The following is an 18,179-nucleotide window of genomic DNA, read 5'->3' on the forward strand; positions in this document are numbered from 1 at the left end:
TACTGAAATACCAGATGGATTTGAATAAGTTAGGTTTTGCTGTTTGCCTTGACATAGAGCTTGATTTTTATTTATTTATTTTTATTTTATCTTATAGTATTGGATGATGAAGATAGCAACAACATCACAGTAGGATCCTTAGTTACAGTGTTGGTTAAATTGACAAGGCAAACAATGGCAGTAAGTAGTCTGTATTTTTATGCTTTAAGAGTTATGTGTTAATATGGGGAGGGGGAAGGGTAAGCTGTGACCAAGCAAGAGAGAGGCATGGACATATATACACTACCAAACATAAGGTAGATAGCTAGTGGGAAGCAGCCACATAGCACAGGGAGATCAGCTCAGTGCTTTGTGACCGCCTGGAGGGGTGGGATAGGGAGGGTGGGAGGGAGGGAGACGCAAGAGGGAAGGGATATGGGAACATATGTATATGTATAACTGATTCACTTTGTTATAAAGCAAAAATTAACACACCATTGTGAAGCAATTATACTCCAATAAAGTTGTAAAAAAAAAAAGTTATGTGTTAAGGCTTTTATATTCTCTCACTCTAAGTTATACATTCTCAAAGTCAAAACTGTTGTAGATTTGCAAATGTTAATTTTGCAGGTTCTGTTAGTTGTTTTGTAATTTTAAATTAATTTTTATAGTTTTCACATTAGTTTTTCACACACACACACAAAGTTGAAAAATACATTAATTCTTCCTGTGATGATTTGTTAATTCCCTATAAAACATTATAATTACAAGGTAGTGTGGGTATCATTCTTAAACTGTAAAGTGTTATACAGAGATTAATTATTGATTATTGTTGAGAATTTCATTACCTACTTTTTTTTGAATTTTTGAATTTTATTTTTTTATACAGCAGGTGCTTATTAGTTATCTGTTTTATGCATATTAGTGTATATATGTGAATCCTGATCTCCCAATTCATCCCACCACCACCAGCACGCCCCCCGCCACTTTCCCCGCCTTGGTGTCCATACGTTTGTTCTCTACATCTCTGTCTCTATTTCTGCCCTGCAAACCAGTTCAACTGTACCATTTTTCTAGGTTCCACGTATATGCGTTAATATACGATATTTGTTTTTCTCTTTCTGACTTACTTCACCCTGTATGACATTCTCTAGATCCATCCACGTCTCAACAAATGACCCAATTTCGTTCCTTTTTATGGCTGAGTAATATTCCATTGTATATATGTCCCACATCTTCTTTATCCATTTGTCTGTTGATGCGCATTTAGGTTGCTTCCATGTAGCTATGTAAATAGTGCTGCAATGAACATTGGGGTGGATGTGTCTTTTTCAATTATGGTTTTCTCTGGGTATATGCCCAGTAGTGGGATTGCTGGGTCATATGGTGATTCTATTTTTAGTTTTTTAAGGAACCTTCATACTGTTCTCCATAGTGGCTGTATCAATTTACACTCCCACCAAGAGTGCAAGAGGGTACCCTTTTCTCCACACCCTCTCCAGCATTTGTTGTTTGTAGATTTTCTGATAATGCCCATTCTTACTGGTGTGAGGTGATACCTCACTGTAGTTTTGATTTGCATTTCTCTAATGATGTTGAGCATCTTTTAATGTGCTTCTTGGCCATCTGTATGTCTTCTTTGGAGAAATGTCTATTTAGGTCTTCTGCCCATTTTTGATTGGGTTGTTTGTTTTTTAATATTGAGCTGCATGAGTTGTTTATATATTTTGGAGATTAATCCTTTGTCCATTGATTCATTTCAAATATTTTCTCCCATTCTGAGGGTTATCTTTTCGTCTTGTTTGTAGTTTCCTTTGCTTTGCAAAAGCTTTTAAGTTTCATTAGGTCCCATTTGTTTATTTTTGTTTTTATTTCCATTACTCCAGGAGGTGGGTCAAAAAAGATCTTGCTGTGATTTATGTCAAAGAGTGTTCTTCCTATGTTTTCCTTTAAGAGTTTTATAGTGTCCGGTCTTACATTTAGGTCTCAAATCGATTTTGAGTTTATTTTTGTGTATGGTGTTAGGAAGTGTTCTAATTTCATTCTTTTACATGTAGCTGTCCAGTTTTCCCAGCACCACTTATTGAAGAGACTGTCTTTTCTCCATTGTATATCCTTGCCTCCTTTGTCATAGATTAGTTGACTATAGGTGCGTGGGTTTATCTCTGGGCTTTCTATCCTGTTCCATTGATATATATTTCTGTTTTTGTGCCAGTACCATATTGTCTTGATTACTGTAGCTTTGTAGTACAGTCTGAAGTCAGGGAGTCTGATTCCTCCAGCTCCGTTTTTTTCCCTCAAGACTGCTCTGGCTATTTGGGGTCTTTTGTGTCTGCATACAAATTTTAAGATTTTTTGTTCTAGTTCTGTAAAAAATGCCACTGGTAATTTAATAGGGATTACATTGAATCTATAGATTGCTTTGGGTAGTATAGTCATTTTCACAATATTGATTCTTCCAATCCAAGTACATGGTATCTCTCTCCATCTGATTTTGTCATCTTTGATTTCTTTCATCAGTGTCTTATAGTTTTCTGAGTACAGGTACAGGTCTTTTGTCTCCCTAGGTAGGTTTATTCCTAGGTATTTTATTCTTTTTGTTACAGTGGTGAATGGGATTGTTTCCTTAATTTCTCTTTCTGATCTTTTGTTGTTAGTGTATAGGAATGCAAGAGATTTCTGTGCATTAATTTTGTATCCTGCAACTTTACCAAATTCATTGATTAGCTCTAGCAGTTTTCTGGTGGCATCTTTAGGATTCTCTATGTATAGTATCATGTCATCTGCAAATAGTGACAGTTTTACTTCTTCTTTTCCAATTTGTATTTCTTTTTCTTCTCTGATTGCCGTGGCTAGGACTTCCAAAACTATGTTGAATAATAGTGGCGAGAGTGGACATCCTTGTCTTGTTCCTGATCTTAGAGGAAATGCTTTCAGTTTTTCACCATTGAGAATGATGTTTGCTGTGGGTTTGTCGTATATGGCCTTTATTATGTTGAGGTAGGTTCCCTCTCTGACCACTTTCTGGAGAGTTTTTATCATAAATGGGTGTTGAATTTTGTCAAAAGCTTTTTCTGCATCTATTGAGATGATCGTATGGTTTTTATTCTTCAGTTTGTTAATATGATGTATCACATTGATTGATTTGCATATATTGAAGAATCCTTGCATCCCTGGGATAAATCCCACTTGATCATGGTGTATGATCCTTTTAATGTGTTGTTGGATTCTGTTTGCCAGTATTTTGTTGAGGATTTTTGCATCTATATTCATCACTCATACTGCTCTGTAATTTTCTTTTTTTGTAATATCTTTGTCTGGTGTCGGTATCAGAGTGATGGTGGCTCCATAGAATGAGTTTGGGAGTGTTCCTTCCTCTGCAATTTTTTGGAAGAGTTTGAGAAGGATGGGTGTTTAGCTCTTCTCTAAATGTTTGATAGAATTCACCTGTGAAGCCATCTGGTCCTGGACTTTTGTTTGTTGGAAGACTTTTAATCACATTTTCAATTTCATTACTTGTGATTGGTCTGTTCATATTTTCTGTTTATTCCTGGTTCAGTCTTGGAAGATTATACCTTTCTAAGAATTTGTCCATTTCTTCCAGGTTGTCCATTTTATTGGCATAGAGTTGCTTGTAGTAGTCTCTTAGGATGCTTTGTATTTCTGTGGTGTCCGTTGTAACTTCTCCTTTTTCATTTGTAATTTTACTGATTTGAGTCCTCTCCCTCTTTTTCTTGATAAGTCTGGCTAAAGGTTTATTGGTTTTGTTTATCTTTTCAAAGAACCAGCTTTTAGTTTTATTGATCTTTGCTATTGTTTTCTTTGTTTCTATTTCAGTTATTTCTGCTCTGATCTTTATGATTTCTTTCCTTCTACTAACTTTGGGTTTTGTTTGTTCTTCTTTCTCTAGTTCCTTTAGGTGTAAGGTTAGATTGTTTATTTGAGATTTTTCTTGTTTCTTGAGGTAGGCTTGTATTGCTATAAACTTCCCTCTTAGAACTTCTTTTGCTGCGTCCCATAGGTTTTGGATCATCGTGTTTTCACTGTCATTTGTCTCTAGGTATTTTTTGATTTCCTCTTTGATTTCTTCAGTGATCTCTTGGTTATTTAGTAACGTATTGTTTAACCTCCACGTGTTTGTGTTTTTTATGTTTTTTTCCCTGTTATGGATTTCTAATCTCAAAGCATTGTGGTCAGAAAAGATGCTTGATATGATTTCAATTTTCTTAAATTTACTGAGGCTTGATTTGTGACCCAAGATGTGATCTATCCTGGAGAATGTTCCGTGCGCACATGAGAAGAAAGTGTAATCTGCTGTTTTTGGATGGAATGTCCTATAAATATCAATTAAATCTATCTGGTGTATTGTGTCATTTAAAGCTTGTGTTTCCTTATTAATTTTCTGTTTGGATGATCTGTCCATTGGTATAAGTGAGGTGTTAAAGTCCCCCACTGTTACTGTGTTACTGTCGATTTCCTCTTTTATAGCTGTTAGCAGTTGCCTTATGTATTGAGGTGCTCCTATGTTGGGTGCATATATAATTATAATTGTTCTGTCTTCTTGGATTGATCCCTTGATCATTATGTAGTGTCCTTCCTTATCTCTCGTAACATTCTTTACTTTAAAGTTTATTTTATCTGATATGAGTATTGCTACTCCAGCTTTCTTTTGATTTCCATTTTCATATCTTTTTCCATCCCCTCAGTTTCAGTCTGTATGTGTCCCTAGGTCTGAAGTGGGTCTCTTGTAGACAGCACATATATGAGTCCTGTTTTTGTATCCATTCAGCGAGCCTATGTCTTTTGGTTGGAGCATTTAATCCATTCACGTTTAAGGTAATTATCTATGTGTATGTTCCTCTGACCATTTTCTTAATTGTTTTAGGTTTGTTTTTGTGGGTCCTTTTCTTCTCTTGTGTTTCCCACTTAGAGAAGTTCCTTTAACATTTGTTGTAGAGCTGGTTTGGTGGTGCTGAATTCTCTTAGCTTTTGCTTGTCTGTAAAGCTTTTGATTTCTCTGTCGAATCTGAATGAGATCCTTGCCTGGGTAGAGTCATCTTGGTTGTAAGTTCTTCCCATTTATCACTTTAAATATATCATGGCACTCCCTTCTGGCTTGTAGAGTTTCTGCTGAGAAATCAGCTGTTAACCTTATGGGAGTTGCATTGTATGTTATTTATCATTTTTCCCTTGTTGCTTTCAGTAATTTTTCTTTGTCTTTCATTTTTGTCAATTTGATTACTTTGTGTCTCAGCGTGTTTCTCCTTGGGTTCATCCTGCCTGAGACTCTCTGTGCTTCCTGGACTTGGGTGGCTATTTCCTTTCCCATGTTAGGGAAGTTTTCAACTATAATCTCTTCGGATATTTTCTCGAGTCCTTTCTCTCTCTCTTCTCCTTCTGGGACCCCTGTAATGTGAATGTTGTCGCATTTAATGTTGTCCCAGAGGTCTCTTAGGCTGTCTTTATTTCTTTTCATACTTTTTTCTTCATTCTGTTCCGTAGCAGTGAATTCCACCATTCTCTCTTCCAGGTCACTTATCCGTTCTTCTGCCTCAGTTATTCTGCTATAGATTCCTTCAAGTGTATTCTTCATTTCAGTTATTGTATTGTTCATCTCTGTTTGTTCTTTAATTCTTCTAGGTGTTTGTTCTTTAGTTCTTCTAGGTCTTTGTTAAACATTTCTTGCATCTGCTCAATCTTTGCCTCCATTCTTTGTCCGAGGTCCTGGGTCGTCTTCACTATCATTATTCTGAATTCTTTTTCTGGAAGGTTGCCTGTCTCCACTTTATTTAGTTGTTTTTCTGGGGTTTAATCTTGTTCCTTCATGTGGTACAAAGTCCTCTGCCTTTTCATTTTGTCTGTCTTACTGTGAATGTGGTTTTCCTTCCACAAGCTGCAGAATTGTAGTTCTTCTTGCTTCCGCTGTCTGCCCTCTACCTGCTTCTTTTTAGTCAATTCTTGAGAATTTACCCCCTTTTATTTTTATTTTTAAAAGTACAGTAAAATTAGCTTTTTTCCCCCTAATTATGTGAAAAATTCATGCTCTGTGGGGGAGAAAATTTAGGCAATGCAGAAAAGTATAGGAAGAAATTAAAATCACCTAAAATTCTACCTCTCTGAGATCATCAGTTTTTTTTGTTTTTTGGGGTTTATTTTGCGGTACGTGGGCCTCTCACTGTTGTGGCCTCTCCTGTTGTGGAGCACAGGCTCCAGATGCGCAGGCCCAGCAGCCATGGCTCACGGGCCCAGCCGCTCCACGGTATGTGGGATCCTCCCGGACTGGGGCACGAGCCCGTGTCCCCTGCATCGGCAGGCAGACTCTCAACCACTGCGCCACCAGGGAAGCCCTGAGATCATCAGTTTTGATGGTCATCCCTTTAGCTAGCCTAAAGCATGAATACCCACAGAGTTAAATGATATTTTTATCATGGATCCCTTATCTCACCCCTGCTCCCTCAGGAAACCTCCTTGTCATACCCAGATGACCAGAATTCAGTCTTGTGTAAATCTTTTTGTATCTTTCTCCATGCTCATGTTTACTATCTGGACCTTTTCAGTGCCTATATGACATGCATGTATATGTATACTTGTGCTTTTCTCATTCTTTTTCATTAAATCCAGTCATAATGTATATGTTTCCTGCATCTTGTTTTTCTCAGTTTCTGTTACATATTTATATTACCTCCCAAGCCAAGTATAACTCCCATGTTTCAACTATAGTCGTAACTCATTTTTAATAGACTGTAGTATTTAAGCTCAGTTTTATTCAGCCAGTGGTAGATTTTAGCCTATTCTACTCTGAGATCTATTGGCATCTGTAGGAAACCTATGCTACGTTTAAAACCCATGTCTAAAACCTCTGGTAGGAAAAGCATATTCTGTAGTAGGACATATCAAATCAAAGATACTGATTTTATGGTAGCAAGTGGTAAGGAAGCATTTGTATCATGGACTCTGGATGAGAGGTGCCTCCTGGGAGAAGAGGAAGCTCTAAGCCAGTGGCCCGGATTGGGTTTAGAATCTAGACTTACACTGCCCACAGGCTTTGAAATTCCCAGCCTGAGAAATGAGCACAAAATTGGCCTTGGGCTGTTGACACTTCTCAGGTAATTAGTAAAAGAAAAAGAAAAAGTGCCCTGGAGTAAGGGAAAGAATCAAGTATTTATCTTTCAGTTCTTGCATCAGTTGTATCTCAGCATAATTAAGCATTAGAACCCAACTAATAAGTGAAGAAATGAAGTAGAGATGATAGAATTAGGCTAGAGGCTGGCAGACTTTTTCTATAAAGGTCCAGTTATTAAATAATATGTTCAGCACATCCCTGGTGGCGCAGTGGTTAAGAATCCACCTGGTAATGCAGGGGAAATGGGTTCGAGCCCTGGTTCAGGAAGATCCCACATGCCGCGAAGCAAATAAACCCGTTAGCCACAACTACTGAGCCTGCACTCTAGAGCCCGCGAGCCACAACTACTGAAGCCCGTGCGCCTAGAGCCCATGGTCCACAACAAAAGAAGCCATAGCAATGAGAAGCCCACGCACCAAAACAAAGAGTAGCCCCCACCCACCGCATCTAGAGAAAGCCTGCGCTCAGCAACGAAGACCCAATGCAGCCAAAAAGAAATTAATTAATTAATTTTAAAAAATATTGATATGTCCAGTTTTTACAGGCCATACAGTCTCTGTAGCAACTGCTGAACTCACAAATGGGCATAGTTGTGTTCTAATAAAACTTTGTTTAAAAAGCAGACAGTGAGGGCCTCACTGGTGGCGCAGTGGTTGAGAGTCCGCCTGCCGATGCAGGGGATACGGGTTCGTGCCCCGGTCTGGGAGGATCCCATATGCCGCGGAGCGGCTGGGCCCGTGAGCCATGGCCGCTGGGCCTGCGCATCCGGAGCCTGTGCTCCGCAGCGGGGGAGGCCACAACAGTGAGAGGCCCGCATACAGCAAAAAAAAAAGAAAAAAAAAAAAAAAAAAAAAAGCAGACAGTGAGCCATAGTTTGCTGACCGATGCATTAGGCCAACAGTTTGAGCCCAACAGTTATTGTTTTCACTTGTTAGTTTTAATAATTCTAGGGAGTTTATGAAACACAACCCATATCACTTGTCATCTTCTAATATAGATTCTTGCTAAATTCTTACTGGATTTCAAATCCTAAATTTATAGCTTCTGCACTGATTCTAAATGGATTATTTGGTGGGTGGGTATGTCTTTAGGATATGTAGATTTGGTGTTCCACTTCTTAGTTATATCTGAGTTATATCAGTTATATCAGCAATATCACTTACAATCATAAATAAACTAATATTGGTCTCATGAAGTTTTAATGTTAGAGAATAATGTAATATATTCAAATTCTCATAACTTTAAAATAGTCATGTCTGATTACTATTAGAATAAAAGTAAAAATTTAAATTATGAAATATGACTGACTTATGAGTTTACATATTTTAAGGCATTGCATTTATAAATTTAAGTAGAATGTACTTCTCAAAATATATTCAAGACAGATGTGAGATGTTTCAGAAGGTAACTTCTAAAGCGTCATTTAGGGCTTCCCTGGTGGCGCAGTGGTTGAGAGTCTGCCTGCCGATGCAGGGGACACGGGTTTGTGCCCCAGTCTGGGAAGATCCCACATGCCACGGAGCGGCTGGGCCCGTGAGCCATGGCCGCTGAGCCTGCGCATCCGGAGCCTATGCTCCGCAACGGGAGAGGCCACAACACTGAGAGGCCCGCGTACCGCAAAAAAAAAAAAAAAAAACAAACGTCATTTAGTGATTGCTAAATTTGCACACATACATCATTTAGTAATTGCTTCAAGTCTCCTGTCTATCCATGGTTTTGTCCCCACCCCCTGCAATTGTCAGCAGTTAAAAAACTTACTGATAATATATATTGAAAGATTGCTTTATCGGAAAGATAAATATAGGTTGACAGGCTTTATATTTTTCTTCTCGCTACCTGTAGGAAGTATTTGAAAAGGAGCAGTCCATCTGTGCTGCAGAGGAACAGCCAGCAGAAGATGGGGTAAAAACTTCAGTTTTCCTATCTATCTTCCATGGTGAAAGAACTGTTTTGTTTAGTTCTCGATTGATTTATATTGCTGTGGGAGAGTAATTCACTTTACTACAACATTTATTAGTTCAGCCATTTCCATCTAAAACTTACTCTGACTTCCAAATGAAACTAGCGCTGCAACTTCTGAGTGTGCATGTGTGTTGTGATTTACAGCAGGGTGATACTAACAAGAACAGAACAAAAGGAGGATGGCAACAGAAGAGTAAAGGACCCAAGAAAACTGCTAAGTCAAAAAAAAAGAAACCTTTAAAAAAAAAACCTACACCTGTGCCCTTATCACAACCAAAGCAACAGAAACAAAAGCAGGCTAATGGAGTCGTTGGGAGTGTAAGTTTATTATCTTATGTAAAGATTATTGCTATTATCATCTTTATTGAGGTCTAACATACACTGAAATGTTCAAATCTTACGTGTACATCTCCTGAAGTTTTACAGTTGTGTGTACCCATGATACCCAGAGCAAGATATAAAACCTTACCAGCACCCTAAAAGGCTCTCTTGTACCCTTCTCAGTCAGTGACCCCTCCATCCACCCCCACGGCCTTCCCCACTATTCTGACTGTTAGGACCATAGATTAGTTTTGCCTGTTCTTAAAATTCCTGTAAGTGGAATTGTTTGGCTGCTTTCGTTCAGCGTAGTGTCTTTGACATTCATCTGTACAGTGTGTAGCAGCAGCTGTGTGTGTGTGTGAGAGAGAGAGAGAGATTCCATTATATGAATATACCACAATTTATCTGTTCTGTGATTGGTGGACATTATGGGTTTTTCTAGTTTTTGCCTGTTCTGAATAAAGATGTTCTGCTTTTGTACATGTCATTTTGTGGACATTCATTTTTCTTGGGTATGTACCTAGCAGTGGAATTGCTGGGTCATAAAATAGGTGTATGTTTAACTTGTTGAAAGAGCCCATTTTCTAAAGTTGTACCATTTTTTGGTCCTACCAGCAAAATACGAGTCCCGTTCCACCCTCACCAATACTTGGTTTTACCATTCTTTTTTATTTTAGCCACTGTGATGGATCATGGTGGTATCTGTGTGTGTGTGTGTGTGTGTGTATGTGTTTTTCCTGTATGTGGTTTTATTTACCTGATGACTAATGATATTGAGCACCTTTTCATGTACATACTGGCCATTTGGATATCCTCTTTTATTTTGGGGTTGTTTTTCTTCTTATGGATTTGTAGGATTCCTTTATGTATTCTGGATATGAGTCCCTTTTAGCTCTGTTAATGGAGCTTTTGATGGTTCTTAATTTTAATAAAGTCTGTTTCATCAGTCTTTATGGTTAGTGCTTTTGTGTCCTGTTAGAGACATCTTTGCCTATCCCAAGGACACAAGGAACGGAAGATATTTTTGTTTTCTCCTATGAGTATTATTATTTTACTTGTTAAATTTAGCTCTGTGTTATATCTTAGATTTTTGTGAATAATGTGAGATTGGGATTATGGACCACTTATTTTAGCACCATTTATTGGAAAGATCATTCTTTCCTCTCTGAATTGCAATAGTGATTTGTTGTAAAAAAAATTGCCGTTAAGTGTATATGCGCAAATCTGTTTATGGACTTTCTAGTCCATTCCATTGATTATTTGTCTCTTCTTGTGCCAGTAAGTACCACACTGTCTTAATTATTGTGGCTTTATTTTAAGTATTAAAATATGGTCATGTAAGTCCTCGAACTCTTATTTTACTTCTTCAAAATTGTCTTGACTATTTTAGGTCCTTTGCATTTCCAGCTAAAATTTTAGAGTAAGCTTGAGAATTTCCACCCAAAAAAAGCTGCTGGAATTTAGATTGGTATTGTGTTTACTCTGTGGTTCAGTATGGGAAGAATTCACAGGTTAACAGTATTGACTCTTTTTATTCATAATTATGCTTTATCTTTATTAACTGGCTCTTCCTTAATTTTTCTCAGCAGTGTTCTGTGATTTCCATTGGCAGAGGATATGACACATCTTTCATTAGATTTACTCCTGTGTGTTTGATCCTTTCTAGTGCTATTGCAAATAACATTAAAAAAATTTCATTCTTCAGTGTTTATTGCTGGTGTATAGAAGTGTAGTTGCCTTCTAAATATTTACCTTATATCAAGGATTCTTGATGAATTGACAGTAATTCTAACTATTTGTAGATATTTAAAGAAAAAGATTTTCTACATACACAATCATGCCATCTGGGAATAAAGACAGCTTTACTTTAATCTTTATGTGGTTTCTTCCTTTCTGCCTTACTGTACTGGCTGGAACTTTCAGTGTAATGTTGATTAGAAGTAGAAGTGAAGATGGCAGTCACCCTTTTCTTATTGTTGATCTCATGGAGAAAGCAAACATTATTTCACCACTAAGTATGACGTTAGGTATAGGGTTTTTGTAGATATTCTTTATCAGGTTAAGGAGGTGTTCCCTCTATTCCCAGTTTGGTTTTTTATCATCAGATGATTGTATGATTTTTCTCCTTTCTGTTAATGTGACTAATTATACTGATGAATTAAAAAATTTTAAACTATCCTTGTATTCCTGGAACAAATCTCATTTGCTCATAACATAGTATTTTTTAAATATTTATCTGGATTTAGTACTATTTTGTTTAGGATTCTTGCATATATTTTTATGAGAGAATATTGGTTTGTCATTCTTCTTTCTTGTAATATTCTTGTGAGGTTTTGGATCACGTTTATGCTGGCCTGATTAAACAAGTTAGGGATTATTCTCTCTTTCCTTTTCCTGGAAGGGTGTATAAGATTAGGTTGTTTCTTATTTGGAAGAATTACCTAGAGAAGCCATATGGGCTTGGAGTTTGAAAAGGGATTTAATTGTAGAGTCCATTCATTTAACATATTCCACTTTTTTTCTTATATCAGTTTTAGTAAATTGTGTTTTTCAAGGACTTTGTCCATTTCCTCTAAGTTGTCAAATTTATTGACAAAGTTATTCATAATATCCTTATTTTTAATCTCTTTTGGATCTGTAGTTATGTCTCTTTTATTCCTAATATTGGTAATCTGTATTGTCTCTTTTTTTCTTCGATCAGTCTTGCCTAATAAAATTTATCAATTTTATTAATCTTTTTAAAGAACCAATGTTTGGTTTTGTTTGGGTTTCCCTTTTGCATATCTGCTTTCTCTTTAATTGATTTCTGATCTGTATTATTCACTCCTACTTTCTTTGCATTTAATTTGCTATTCTTTTTCTTGCTTCTTGAAATGGACTAGTAAGTATTTTGTCTGGGACAGTGACTTTCCTTAACTGCATTATACTCCTTATTGAAGATGATATTAAATTCCCAACACAGTACTATAAACTTCTCATTTCTCCTTCTCAAATAAAATATATTGTATAATTGGTGTTTGTGAAAGATGAGCCATCTTAGCCATTGTGGTAGTATATTTTGCGAATAGAAATAAAATATTTTTGTTTTACAAACTATGAAGACTGAATAAAATAACTGACAAAAAGACAAATAAGCCAAATGTTAAAAGTCTTCAATCTGACTCCCACATATTTATACATAAAAATGTTTATAATTCTCTAAAATTCTGCATGAATAGTGAAATTATAATCTTGAGCCAGTTTAATTATTATGACAGTAAATTAGTTTCAGGGACTCAGAATGGTATATTCATTGAGATATTCAGAGCTTTTGTGGTTGCTTTTTCCTTTTAGGAAGCTGCAGTAAAGGAAGATGAAGAAGAAGTTTCTGACAAAGGCAGTGACTCTGAGGAAGAAGAAACCAATAGAGACTCTCAAAGTGAAAAAGATGATGGTAGTGACAGAGACTCTGATAGAGAGCAAGATGAAAAACAAAATAAGGATGATGAAGCAGTAAGACTAATAAATTTAAATAATTGGAATTATACCTCTGATGATAGTTTTGGTTTCTGTTGTTTTTCCTTTGCTTGCTTACTTTTTTTGCTTGTCTTAAGCAATATTTTATAATCTTATAATGTTTTTGAGGGATGGTAGTTGTAATTATAAAGAAAAATTATTTCTAACAAGATTGGAAATCCTAATTTTCTTAAATCTTAAATTGTTAGATGGGGTAGGACCTGGGTCTGAGGTGAAGTCAGTTTGTTCTCTTAAAGCAATTTTCTGTGTTATCTGGAAATATGAGTAAGGAAAGGTGGATTATGAAATAGGTAGCAGTTACTTGGAAGAGGATCTCAAAAGTTCCAGGAAATGTTTAGGGTGAAGAAACATTACTGTGGGCTGTAACGTCAAGAAGTTGGTTAAGGTAAAAGCTAACATTTACGGAATACCACCCCGTTTCAAGAGGTATATAAGACATTAAGGAAAGGGCTATCACTAAGGAATTAAGATTGTGAGGGTAAAGGGAATAGAAAAAAAATCTCATGGCATGGCATTAAGCTGCACATGACTTATGAGAAAGCTGTAGAAAAGAATATTTGGCGGACAAATAACGGTCCTTAGAGGCTCACTGTAAATTAACTGTAACCTGATCAGCCATTTTCTTTATGTTTGTGGTGTTCTTGACTGGACCATTGATCTAAAAGTAACCCTTATGGTTTAGGAATTTAAAAGAGATTCCCTGAATAGCCTCTGAAGCAAAAGCAGAGGCCAAAAAAAGGAAAGGAAAAGGGCAAAGGATAAAGGTATACAGAAATAATGTACTTGCCCTTGGGAATGGTGGGAGAAAAATAAGGATGACTGTTTTTAGCGGTTGCTGGCCCCTGAGTGTTTTTGTACTTTGAGAATTAAGTTGATTGCCAGGAAATTAAAACCTATCAAAGAAGTTATTCCCCCACCCTTGTTTTGAGAAAGAGTTGACATATTTCTTTCTGACTGTATTAGGGTTAGTAGAGGTGACTAGGTTAGTAGGGTTTTGATAAACTAGTTTCTTCAGATAACCAGAAAATACATTCATTCAGTTGACAAATAATTATACAACTAACAGATAATTACTCATTATCTGTCACACTGCAAGCACTGTGTTAGATGATAGGAATGCAAAGCCAAATGTGCAGTAGTTTCTGCCCTTGAATGATAGTAGCCTGATGGAGAAGGCAGACTTGTAAGTAAGCATTATAGTACCAAAGAGACTGTGCCCGTTGTGCAAGGGGCAGTAATGGCACAAAGGAAGGAGTGATCAACTCAGCTCTGGGGTAGAGGACGATCTGTGGGACTCAGGAACTCATACTTTAGACTTTAGCTGCTCCTGAAAGAATAATGAGTAGGAATTTAATAGGTAGAGAAAAAAGAAAACAAAAATCTAAACAGGGTTTAGGAGGAGTGAAATAGCTGGTGAGGTCAGAGAAGGCTAGGTGGTTGGAAATGACTAGAAGAAAAAGTGCAGGGAGGAAAAGGAAAACAGTGACAGGAGACAGGTCCAGGTCAAGTCATGATTGGCTGTGTAGTTCATACTAGGCGGGTTAGAGTTGATTTATGAAAAGAAGCATTGTAAGCCTGGGGCAGGGAAATGATCAGATCTGTGGGACTGAACTCAGTAGTAGTTAGCATTGTCAGGAATAACATCTGGAAGAAGACAGACACCCCTGAAAATGATTGAAAACATGCTTGATTTCAAAGATTTAATTTTCACTTTACAGGAGTGGCAAGAATTACAACAAAGTATACAGCGAAAGGAGCGAGCTCTACTGGAGACCAAATCAAAGATAACACATCCTGTTTATAGTCTTTACTTTCCTGAGGTGAGTTATACACAGCCTAGTGTTTTCCTTATTCTATTCAGATATTTCTTAGTTGCTTTTTATCTCTTTGTAGTGTGTATTGGCTCAAATGTGCTGAATGTGGTCTATTCTTGATAGGCCACATTTTTGAAGTCTATATTTCAACATAAATCATTTTTAGTGAATGTGTTGTTTAAAAGGAGGGTTGCTAACTTTTTAAGTACTTCTGTCTTTTCTGCACCCAGATAACTGAGAGTTGTGCTTAATGATGATTTTTCATTAGCAGTTCAGGCAGTCCTAGTTGGACAAATACATATTTTGCCTATGACTATATGGCCGTTGTGAATCTCACACTTCTGTCATGTTTTAAATAGGATGAAAATATTCTTAAGTTTTCCCCATGGGTTTTCTCTGAGGGTTCTCTACTGGCCACCTGTAGCCACTAGACTTGCTCCGATAATTGCCCTGGTCCATGGGAAGAGGCAAGCCCATGGCTGAGGGACCCACTAAGTTCAGTAGGAGCCAAGCCCCAAGCTCAGGACAGATCATTGCAGTGCTGTTTGTTTCCTTGTGCTTGTTTACTTTGTGACTGTAGCCTGTTCAACTTTTGATCTCTTTTATACGCTGTGTTGTTTGTCTTTCACATGAATTTGGGATCTGCTTGATGTATTGCATTTGTGGATGATTTTGTCTGTGGCTAGAGATCAAGGACTGGTTGCCTCTTAGTTTAGCAAAGCTGTTCCGTAGACTGTCTTGCAGCTTTGCCACAGAACCTTGCGCTTACCACTCATGTTTGGCAGGTGATTTCATGTATAAATCTACTTTCTGCTCTAGAACATCAATCTCTAGTTGCTGGGGGCTGCTGAAGGCAAATTCCTAAGTGATTTGGCTCTCCTAATAATAAGTGAGTGGCTCTGCACAGACTTTTGTTTTGAGTTGGAGAGAAGTCAGCCCAGGATTTCATCTTACTGTGTGCACTGATCTTCTGGCATGTCCTGAGCTATAGCCCATCTGTTAGGGGCATTTTGCCCATTGCAGCGTAGTCTGCCAACACCAAAGCTCCTGAAATCAAGCGAATAAATTCCACTCATTGATTGGTTTTAAAAGTACCATGGGGGCTTCCCTGGTGGCGCAGTGGTTGAGAGTCCGCCTGCCGATGCAGGGGACACAGGTTCGTGCCCCAGTCCGGGAAGATCCTACATGCCGCAGAGCGGCTGGGCCTGTGAGCCATGGCCGCTGAGCCTGTGTGTCCGGAACCTGTGCTCCGCAACGGGAGAGGCCACAACAGTGAGAGGCCCGCGTACCGCAAAAGAAAAAAAAAAAATCATGTGCAGTAAAAGGTATAAACAGGCTCTTAGAATCTGAGATGCTCTCTTATGAGTAATGTGTTTTAATATATTAATTTCTGATATTGTTTCCCAAGTCCATTTCACTCCTACTTTCTGGCTTTTGCTTATTACTGGGTAGCATTACTAAGATTATTTGCTAAATGATATTGTAATAGTTCATACTGTTTTCTTTTTTAGCTTATCTTTTGTCATTTACAATTAATCAGGGGTTTTTAATACAGAGGTTCATCAATAGCGTTTAAGGGGCCATTTGAAACACCAAAATTACATACAAAAGTGTTGTGGAGAGCGGATCTACAAATGGTTAAGAACAATTTATTCATTCAGTAAATATTTATTGACATCTGTTTTGTACCAGGCACTGAGTCTGTGCTGGGGATACGCAACGATTAAAACAAGGAAAATACAGTCGGCCCTCTGCATCTGTGGGTTTTGCATCCGTGGATTTGACCAACTGTGGATTGAAAATGTTAGGGGGGTACATTCCAGAAAGTTCCAAAAGGCAAAACTTGAATTTGCTGGATACTGGCATAGCATTTACACTGTATTAGATATTTTAAGTAATCTAGAGATGAAACAAATCATATGCAAATACGACACCAATTTATATAAAGGATGTGAGCATTCATGGATTTTGGTGTCCACATTGTGGGTGTGGGGGCGTGTGTCTGGAACCAGTCCCCCTTAGGTACCAAGGGATAACCATACCACTAAAATGAGACAAGGCAAAATTGTATTTCTCTAACTCTTTTTGGTTATTTATACTCTTTTTTTCTTTGCAGGAAAAACAAGAATGGTGGTGGCTTTATATCGCAGATAGGAAGGAACAGACATTAATATCTATGCCATATCATGTGTGCACACTAAAAGATATGGAAGAGGTAATTATCCAACAACATTATTTAAATATAGAAAACAGTATAGAAATCAATTTATCGTATTTGACTTATTACATTTTATTTAAGACACATTTTATAACTGTTCTCTGACATCTTTTGGAGGGAGCTCATTGGAAATTTATGAAGTACTGAACTATAACCTGGTAGTCTTCTAAAACCTTGTTCTCAACTTATTTTGGGGAGTTTTCACTGTTACTGTCTAAGAACACATGCCTTACCTTATCTCCAGAATTTAATTATGTTTTACAAAAATTTATGATTTTTATCCTCTTTGGGTTAGTGCTCAGATATATATACCTTTTGTCTTAAAAAACAAATATAAGAACTGGTGATTTTGGGCCTCCCTGGTGGCGCGGTGGTTGAGAGTCCGCCTGCCGATGCAGGGGATACGGGTTCGTGCCCTGGTCTGGGAGGATCCCATATGCTGCGGAGCGGCTGGGCCCGTGAGCCATGGCCGCTGGGCCTGCGCATCCGGAGCCTGTGCTCCGCAGCGGGAGAGGCCACAACAGTGAGAGGCCCGCATACCGCAAAAAAAAAAGAAAAAGAAAAAAAAAAAAAAGAACTGGTGATTCGTTTTTTAGAGTGAAATTTTTTGTTACATTGCTTAGTCCACTGTCAGTGACATCACTAATATAGCTTTGTGATGAACATATTTTGCCCTTGGATTTTCTTGATTTTTTATGTTATTTTTCTAGGAAGAAGGTTCTGTCTACCTGGACTTGGTGGACAAGAGCAAAGCTTTGAATTTCAAGATCTGTGATGATGATTTTTAATCCAAAAAGTTTTTTCCCACCCTTCTAACCAAGTAGTACATGTATGAAGTAGTTTCTTGTTTATCTGACACTTAGAGTTGGTACCAACTTAAGGGTATTTTTTGACAGAGTAATTTTTACATTTTTTTAAATTTAAATTTTACTTATTTTTGAATGGATAATACGTTCACCTAGTTAATATTTCAGAAGATATACAAAAGTGCACACACTGAAACATCTTGTATCCCTGTCTCTCAGTCACCCATTCCACTTCCTGGAGACCATCAGTGTTATCAAACTTTTATCTATTCTTCATGTGGTATTGTATATAAATTACAAGGAAATATGTAGGTGTATTCTCTCCAGTTTCGCACTGAAGGTAGCATATACCATGCTCTGCACCTTACCTTTTTCTCTTAGTGACATAACTTGGAATTTGCACCAAGTTATGGTGCAAATTAATTTCTGTATTAATTTTT

The 18,179-nt window shown here is 37.4% G+C and overlaps 1 protein-coding gene across 1 annotated transcript in view; it reads left to right on the forward strand.

Annotated features, from left to right (window-relative positions):
• SEC63 (SEC63 homolog, protein translocation regulator) overlaps positions 1-18,179 on the forward strand; it is a 66,058-nt gene that overhangs the window by 42,643 nt on the left and 5,236 nt on the right. The window contains exons 14-19 of the mRNA XM_082634000.1: positions 98-180; positions 8,945-9,004; positions 9,209-9,382; positions 12,719-12,877; positions 14,620-14,721; positions 16,832-16,930. Of these exons, the coding sequence (XP_082490126.1) occupies positions 98-180; positions 8,945-9,004; positions 9,209-9,382; positions 12,719-12,877; positions 14,620-14,721; positions 16,832-16,930 (677 nt within the window). The remainder of the gene's footprint in view (positions 1-97; positions 181-8,944; positions 9,005-9,208; positions 9,383-12,718; positions 12,878-14,619; positions 14,722-16,831; positions 16,931-18,179) is intronic.

This window comes from Mesoplodon mirus, assembly GCF_964341445.2.
Source record: "Mesoplodon mirus genome assembly, chromosome: 10".
Lineage (NCBI taxonomy): Eukaryota > Metazoa > Chordata > Mammalia > Artiodactyla > Ziphiidae > Mesoplodon > Mesoplodon mirus.